The sequence below is a fragment of the Merops nubicus genome, unplaced genomic scaffold (assembly GCF_000691845.1).
Source record: "Merops nubicus isolate BGI_N331 unplaced genomic scaffold, ASM69184v1 scaffold19866, whole genome shotgun sequence".
Lineage (NCBI taxonomy): Eukaryota > Metazoa > Chordata > Aves > Coraciiformes > Meropidae > Merops > Merops nubicus.
The window spans coordinates 10,965-19,477 of NW_008614621.1; the positions used below are offsets into that span (position 1 = coordinate 10,965).

The 8,513-nt window shown below is 54.9% G+C and overlaps 1 protein-coding gene across 1 annotated transcript in view; it reads right to left on the bottom strand.

The window, feature by feature from the left end:
- Positions 1–7,776, bottom strand: part of LOC103774866 (ectonucleoside triphosphate diphosphohydrolase 2-like) — an 11,298-nt gene extending 3,522 nt beyond the window's left edge. The window contains exons 1-6 of the mRNA XM_008942301.1: positions 7,663–7,776; positions 5,506–5,623; positions 3,962–4,093; positions 3,187–3,350; positions 1,647–1,874; positions 88–342 (exon numbers count right to left, since the gene is read on the bottom strand). Coding sequence (XP_008940549.1) covers positions 88–342; positions 1,647–1,874; positions 3,187–3,350; positions 3,962–4,093; positions 5,506–5,623; positions 7,663–7,776 — 1,011 coding nt within the window. The remainder of the gene's footprint in view (positions 1–87; positions 343–1,646; positions 1,875–3,186; positions 3,351–3,961; positions 4,094–5,505; positions 5,624–7,662) is intronic.
- Between the last annotated feature and the right edge of the window lie 737 nt (positions 7,777–8,513).

Consider the following 8,513-nt stretch of genomic DNA (forward strand, 5'->3'; position numbering starts at 1 on the left):
TTTAGCCACACTGTGCTCATTAATGGTCAAACCAGTCCCATTTCCTGGAGTCACCAGTTGCCTACTCTACTGTCAACGAGAACCCACCAGGAACCTGGTCTGGAGGGGCTTGCTGGGGGAATGCTTGAGGAAGCTGCAGGAAGAGGTGGAGTTGAGCAGGCTTTGCACCAGTCTCAGGCAGGCACTGGGGTTGCTGGAGCCTGTGATGTTGAAGAACTCCTCGGGGCCGGCGACGTCCGACGTGTCGGCGCAAGGCCCGGTGTGCACCGACTGCCACTGCACTTCCTGGGAGTAGGAGAGGGGCCAGCAGGGGTTAGACACCGTGGTGGCACTTCTCTGATCCTAGGGGCAGAACAGAACAAGGCCAGAGGCAGTGAGAGGGGAGATTGGGAGGGGAGACAAAAGGTGGGGCGGTGAAGGACGGTTTCCCTCTGGCACCGCCGTGGTGTAACCGAGCGGGCAGGCTGCTGAAGCTGTGCCAGACCTCATCTCTGGGAGTCCACTGGAAGGCCCAGGCTGATGCAGCAGGCTCCCAGCTCCTGCAGAGTTCAGGGCAAGCTGCAGTGTCTGCACCTGCTGCAGGAGGCTGGGGTGTCCCAGCTCTACCTGCTCCCCCTTAGACCAGAAATCCAATTTCAATGAAGCCCGTACTCCTAGTTGCAGGAAAGGCTGTTCTGGTCTGCCTTGCAAATGGCTCAGCCCCTCATGAATCAGTGCTTCTTAGCTCTAGGAATTCCCCAAAATAACCATGGTGAGGCAGGGCTCTGTGTGGGACATTCAGGTCTCACATGAGGGGAGATGAGGTTTGTAAGGAGGCAAGAGTATGAACAGCGAGTGGTTAATTTCTGAAAACATTGGTTCTGGTGGAGACCAAAATGATTCCTGAGTTTGCATCAGATCCTGGGCCCTTCCAAGTGAACTAAAGTTTGGAAGAACCAAACCCTTTGCATGTTTTTGAAATGAAATGTTGGTCTTTTAAAGGTGCTTCAGGGTTAAAGTCAGCAAAGGAAGTGAAAGGTCCCAGGTGCTGTTGCTTGGGCTCCCCTTCCAGGGTGGAGGAGCAGTTCAGGGGAGCCAAGGGAAGTCTTTGACTCTTTTCACCCTCAAGCTGATCTTTAGCACCTCTGGATGGCAATTTTGTGCTCATGTGTATTAAGCAAGGAGCCAAACAGAGCCTGCAAGTGCCTGTGTGTCTGCTTGGAGGGCATTGATCTGGACATGGAGAATCACGGAATCATTAGGGTTGGGATAGACCTCTGAGACCATCAAGTCCAACCATCAACCCAACACTACCATGACCACCAAACCATGTCCCAGAGGGCCATGTCCATATGTTTTTTGAACCCCTCCAGGGCTGGGGACTCCAGCACCTCCCTGGGCAGCCTGGGCCAATGCCTCACCACTCTGCCAGGAGAGAAATTCTTCCTAAGATCCAACTGAAACCTCCCCTGGTGCAACTTCAGCCCATTGCCTCTCGTCCTATCCCTGGTTACTTGGGAGAAGAGACCAGTGGGTGCATTTTACAAATGCACTAGGCTTTTTTTACACATAAGCACATGCCCTCTGTTAAAGCTGGTGATTCAGTTTGCCCATTAGCAGTGTGCTGTGTGCAGGGAGCCCGTGGGTGCCCTGTGGCAGGTACTCACGCGAAGGAGCCCGGCGAGCAGCCTGCTGCGGAGCTGCTCCCTTCCATGGCAGGGGCAGTGGTGAGTGTGCACCTCGTGTGTCTGCCCGTACAGCTGCAGCCTCACTCCTTCTTCTGGTGCCTCCTTCTTGTCTTCCACCCTGGAGGTGAGCTCCGTTGAGGTTGCTCCCACGGACAGGACTCCTGCCACCCCCTTCCCAGAGGGGACCAACTGTCCTCGCCAGTCGTACTGACCCAAAAAGAACCAGAGAGGTCAGTTTGTAAGGTGCCTGCACTGGGTCACAGAGTGATGCAAGCAGTAGTGCACAGAGAGAAAAAAGCAGCTTTCTGGTGTGGTACAGCCCAAATTTTTTGTTTGCCCACAGGATGCTGAACTGGTGGCTTTGGAGGGATCAGAGGAGCCATTGTACAAGCAATGCCATCTGTGCAGAGAGCTGCCCGTGGCCCCAGCTCAGACAGGCTCACCATCCTGGGGGGCTGCTCCAGGCAGTGGGCTGAGCAGGTAGGAGCAGGGGATAGAGGAGAGAGGGGGTGCTGGTGGGGAAGGGGAGGGAGGTTTCCTGGTGGGCAGGTATGGGCTTCATGTGCTGCTGCGGGACTCAGGTGATCCTCCTGTCAGAAGAGCCCTGTGGTTTCATCTCCTGCAGCCTTGCAGAGCTGATTTTGGCAGTGCTGAAGCTAGCAGTGCAGGCAGGGAGGTTTAGGGGGGTGGCAGTGCTCTGTCCCTGCCTGGGGGAGGCTGTGCTGCTGTGGCAGAGCTGGCAAGCCCCTAACCTGTGTGTGCTCATCAGAACTGCCTCTCACTTCCCTGGTGTGGAGTAACTCAGTCTAACCCACCTTTCTCTTGCCCTTTGAGTTTTAGCTGAGACCCTTTAGCTTGAGGAGCTGTGGGCAGAGCAAGGAAACTTTAACATATTCTTTTTAATGGCTTCTTTCTGAACACAGACACCCAGCTGTGCTCTCATGAGCATCTCAATGAGAGGAAATTTGGTGGGCTTTTGCTTTGGCAGCAAAAGACTCTGCTTGTCCATCCACCATCCATGGGATGTCCCATGGGACAGCTGGACCCCAGCTCTCTTTGACAGTGGTGCTGAGCCAGAGCTGCAGAGACCTGGGGCAGTGGAGATCTTGCTGACACCCCAGGGCTGGGCTAAGGTCATCTTTGTGGGCATCCTGGATGTGTTGTCCAGAAAGTCTCCCATCTGTTAGGACAACTGCAGGACCATGTCCATATAGACATTAGAGCTTTGGTCCTTCAGCCTTGTTATAACCATCTCACACTATGTCCCCCAGCCAGCTGGTGGTGGATAGAACCTGCTGCTTCTGAAAGGCAGTGGAAATTGTGCCCAAGCACTGTTTAAACTACAGGGCTTAGGATCATAGAATTGTTCTGGTTGGAAAAGACCTTCAAGACTGAGTCCAGCTGTTAACCCAGCACTGCCAGGTCACCACTGCTTTAACAGTCCCTCCCCATCTCTGGGGCTGTTTAACAGGAGCTGCTCAGCTCAGTTCTCTACTCCCTGGGCAGGATTGTCCTTTACCTTGAAGAAGTTCTCCAGGACATAGTTAACAGCAATCCAATTGAATGCTTCTTTATCTGGACTGGACAGGAGTTTTGCCCCCTGAAAGTTGAAGGGGGATGACTTCAGGGCCGCAGTCAGGGCTTCAAGGAGCCTGTCAGAGAGGATGGGATGGGTGAGGTTGAACAGAAAAGAAAAAGAAGGCACATTTGTGGTTACAGGACCCTGCCAGGAGCAGCCTGTGTTGGGGGATGGCTGCAGGGCTTCTGCTGTGCTCCCCACCCTGGGCAGTAGCCCTGAGGAACAATGACAATCCCACTCCTGCTGCTGCTTCTCTCTCCCCTCACAGCAGTGTGGGCAAGAACAGCAGAGGGATGATTTGAGCAGTTGTGCCACCATTCAAGAATTTGGGAGTTTAGTCCCCTCTGCCACTGGGGAAGTCCTGTGGCCTTGCCCCACTGGCCTGGTCCCCTCCAGATTTTACTCTCCCTCAGTGTCTAATAGGAGATAAAGGTCCCAGTGATGAGGTGACAATGAGAACAGGGTCCACAGAAGTCTGTATGGTAAGGTGGATCTTCCCAGACTGTCATCCTTGTGGCTGCTTGGGGGGGACGATACAGAGACCCAGCCATGCTGTACTCCCTTGGAGTACTTTGGGACCTGAGGCAGGTTTACCTGACTAGCAGGTTAGGGATGAAGCCCACTGCAGAGCAGACAGGGTGAGGTGCATGTACAGAGTGATCCCCAGGACGTGTGCTGGTCTCTGGGTGTGGGGCTGCAAGGTTCACTCACTTCGGCCGCTTCGTGCTGGTGGTCACTCCCAGGTACAGGGGGGTTTGGCTGTGCTGCTCTGCTGGGATCTCCTTCTGGGCCCAGTTCAGACATGGCTCCAAGCTCTTCCCTAATGAATCTGAGTAGATGGAGATTCCTGGACCAGAGGCAAAGAATGATGTTTTCTAAGGCAAGGTGTGGGAGAAGTGTGAGAGGCGTTACCCCAGAGGGTGCTGTCCTAGGGCATGGTCAGACAGGACCTGTCCCAGGTGGGGTTCCTCCAGGTGCCCATCCTGCTAAAGGATGGTATGGGGAGCAAAGCACATGTGCATCCCCAAATCCCAAATCGCCCTAAGAGAGGCCTGGCTCTGCTGCTGAGACATCCTGTAGATGGCCACCTATCAGCCATGTGGCTGCTGGCCCACGGAGGAAGAAATGTGGCTTTAGCCACTGCAAAAAGCTAAAGGACACACTGCCATGCAGACAGAGCTGAGGCTGATGCCACAGCTCAGCTGAGACCTCTCTGCTCCAGCCACTTCCTTTTGTATTGGTGGAGGTGTGCCTGCAAGCAAGATAGCTCTGCTCTAGAGGAAGCTGGTGCTGTGCAGAGAGGAGCTGAGTGCAAGCCTTGACTCATCTTTCTAGTGAGATTCAATGGGGTCTTCAGTGCTGGTTGTGAGCTACTACCTAGAAAGAGCCTCACTTCCTCATCCTTCTGCCCACTCATCTTCCTGGCTGCATGGTGCCTCCCTCACCACGTCCTTTGCTCTCCTGAGCCCCGTGGAGGGCTGAGGAGCTACTCAAGGGCTGTGGCTGTGCCCGTGCTGCCTGCAGACAGGACTGCTGCTCTCCTCTGGGTGAGAGACCTGCCTGGACCTCTCGTTGCTGCTGCTGACAAACTGCTGCACCGAGCTGCAGTTGCTGTTTTTACCCCAGGCAGTGAATGTGGCAGCTCTGAAGGGACACATATGAGACACCAAGAGACAGGGAAGGAAAACCCTAAGCATTAATGCATCAGACCCTTTCAGCTGGCTTTGGCAGGGCCAAACTAATTCAAACTAGCAATGAAGACCCAAATATGCTCCAAAACATGACATTGAAACTCAAGTTGAACTTGTGCTGTCAAACCCCACCTAGGGTGTTGGAGTCTTTGCACCTCTGCTGGCCTGGAGCTACAGCACTACCTGCCTGGAGCACAGTCAGGAGGAGGCACGAGATACCAGGAGCCACCCTGCAGCCAGATTTGTCTCCACTGCTGTTCACTGTCTCACCTGGGTAAGAAGCTCAGCAACCTCAGCTCTGCCACTGGTCCACGTGGGCACCAGGATGAGCCCCCTCCTCTCTGTGTGCTTCCCTACCTGCAGCAGGCCACAAAACCTGCCACCTGCTACTGCCAAGTGCTCTGATGTCCAGCTCTGGGTGGCTAAATCTGCCTGTGTCAAGAAGATCCATGCTGAAAATAAGCAGCTTGTGCTTCACTCTCACCACTCTATCAGTGGAGAGATCTCTGCACTCCCATCCATCCCATGCCAGTCCCACAGACCCCCGAGCATCAATGGGGCCCCTTACCTTGCACAGGACAGGAACTGCATTCCCTGATCACCCCGGTCCTGCTCGCCTTGGTGGTGGTCCACTGGTAGATGAAGAAGATGGTGTGGGCTGGGCCAGCATCCAGAACAATGCCATACTGGAAAACCCCAAAAACATTCTGGATAAAGCCCCCTGAATTCATGCTGCTGTGTTCTGGTAGGGTTACTCAGCATTACGTAGGAGTTCTGGGGAACCTGTGGGCCTGCACTGGAGTGTTTGAATTGGCTCTTTACGTTCAGAGAAAGGGTGAAGCCAGATGATGATGTGGATTTGTAGGGAACCATCTGCATTCCTGAATATACATGAGGAACAGCAGGAGTGGGGAAACACCCAAAAATACATCAGACCTACAGTGGCCTGCTCTGTAGCTATTCCTGAAACCTGGCAGAGAGCTTCCACTGAGAGCTGAGCCACCTGGAGCTCAGGAAAAACAGGTCCTGAAGCAGTGGGAGATGGCACTATACAGGCTCCCGACTGATCCTGGGACTCAGACTGCTGCTGGATTCCTTTGCCAAGGCTTTCGTGCAGGAATTGCTCCTATTTTGAAGGAACCTGTGACTCCTACATCTCTTTGGTGACCCAATTTAGAGATGGCGTGACACAGGGTGGGTGTGCCCAGGCATGTGCCAGCCCTGTAGGAGCTGCACAGAGACAATGTCTTGGCAGAAACAGCAGCAGGGAGGAAGATTTCTCCACACCTTGTCCTCTGACATGTCTCCTGTTGCCTCGCAGGGAGGCCAAGGGCTTTCTCAGACTCTTTGCAGCCCAATGTCTCGTTGGTTTGCTGCTGACTAAGCCTCACTGAGCTGCACCTTGTACGTGAGGGTTAGGAAACGAGAGGCCCCTGGGGCACCCTGCAGCACAGCTCTGTGGCTGTTCTGGATGTCCTCACGCTCAAAATAGCCCCGGTGCTAGCCTGGGGTCTCCTCTCCCCACTAACATGACCCCAAACTGGGACATCTCCTATGCAGATGGGAAGGAAACTCGTGAGATGTGGGAGGAACGTGGCAGCGCATGGTCTGAGCTCTGTCTTGCACAGAAATAGTTGTAGCTGTGCCTAAGTGGGAAGGAGAAACCTCCTGAGAGGTTGATGTTAGCCCCGTTGGAAGGGCAGAGCACGAGGCAGAGCCTGGCTGCCTTCCTGGGAGCTCCCAGCTGCCCCAGACCCGGTGCCTGGGCTGGGAGCTGGTGGGACTGGAGCTAGAAATGCGGAAGGAGGATGGAGCTCCCTGCCCGAGCCTGCTGGCATCCTCCCACATGAGTGACAGCTCATATTTCTCACAGGGACACGTTGGCTGCTGCAGAAGAGGAAGAAGCAAATGGCATTGGTGCAGAAACCTGCATTTTTTTTTTTTCCCCTCGTCACAAAATGAGGCTGCTGCTGGGAGCACAGGGGAGGAAAAGGGATCACAGCGTTTCTGCCCCAGCTCCACACCAGGGAAGGGCAGAGCATGGAGCAATAAGGGTTTTTTTGTAATGCAGTGTTGTTTGAGAGGAGTGTGGAGGAGGGGTAGGACCTCTAAAGGCACATGTTAACCTACTTCTGTTCGATTAAACCACAGCCTGCCACTGCTCTCCCCTCAGCAGCCAGAGGCAGAGCCTGGATGGGCATTAACCCCCTGTCACTGGGCAGAGCTGGCACTGCTGCTCAGAGAGAACTGTGGCTCTCCAGTTAAAGTCAAGAGAGGAAGCAGAGGAGAAGGCATGGAGGGTACAGAAGCAGCATTCCAGGGCCAAATTCCTACCAACTTTCAAGAAGGACCTGGCTCTTTACCTCCACTGGCACCACTGGTCCTTTGCCTCTGCTCAGCCTGTGGTGAGCATCTCTGCTGCTCCACAGCCCATAGCCAGCCTCTGTCTCCCTGAGCAGCCAGAGGGTTGGTTCCAGTTTGAAAAGCTACAGCGTGCTGAAGGATGCCAACCCCTCCTCAGGTGGTTGTTTCGGGCTGGTAGATAACTCAGGGGTGTAATGAACATAAAAAGCAACAAGCCACACCAGTTCCAGTGTCCGGCGTGCAGAAGGAAACGGGCAAGTTCCCCTTCAGCAGCAGCCCCCCAGATGAGGAGAAGTTCCTCTGCCTATTGCCCCATTTGACCCCCTGCTCGGCCGCCCCTGGGGCGGGCAGGTGCCCTTACCTTGGTCCTGAGGGGGGCGACGGGCACGTCTTTGGTGGAGACACAGAGCAGCACGATGCCCGTCAGTCCCGCTGCGATCACCAGCCAGGGGGGAAGGAGCTCACGCCACGACATGGAGCACTTCTCCTTTCACAAAGGCTCCGAGGAGGAAGCAGCAGAGCAGCCAACTGACAGCAGCGGCTTTTTACCACCTTTAAAAAGAGGGGAAAGGCGGGGCCAGGGCCAGGCTCTGGCTTCAGCCCAGCCCCGGGGACCACAGGGAGCGTGTGGGCCAAGGTGTGATGTGTCAGGCGGCTCTCCCATCGCCCCACACAATAGAGAAAGCCACAGCTTGGGGCCCGCCCCACTGCTGGCCTTCAAAGGTAGCCAAGGAACCTCGAAACTGCCCCAGGCGACGGGGTTGAGGTAAACAGAGATGTGGGGTTAACTCAGCTGTGTAATGAGCAAAACTCCTCCGTTTGGTGTTCTGCGCCTGCCAGCGCTGCCTGCCAAAATTAGGAGTGGGGAAACTCCTGGTCACTTGGTTTGGTTTATATCTGAGGGCTTCAGGGTGGACTTGGGGTGCTTCCCCATGAGCTTGTGTCCATCTGCTTCCTTCAGACTGCTCCTGCCTCTTTGTTCACTCTCAGGTGGCACCTGGGACAGGAAAGCATCTGCATGTTTGGGTTTCCATCTGCAGGAGACTGGTTGGTCTCTGCTTTCAGTAGGAGATGGCAGGGGCCATCTGGGTCTTTTGCTCCCCAGAAGGCCAGTCAGCCTGGGTGCCTGTCCATCCCTTCCTAACAGCTTCCCTCTGAAAGGCAACCAACCCTCAAGCTTTCCTAAACACATGCCTGCTTTCTCCTTTCCCC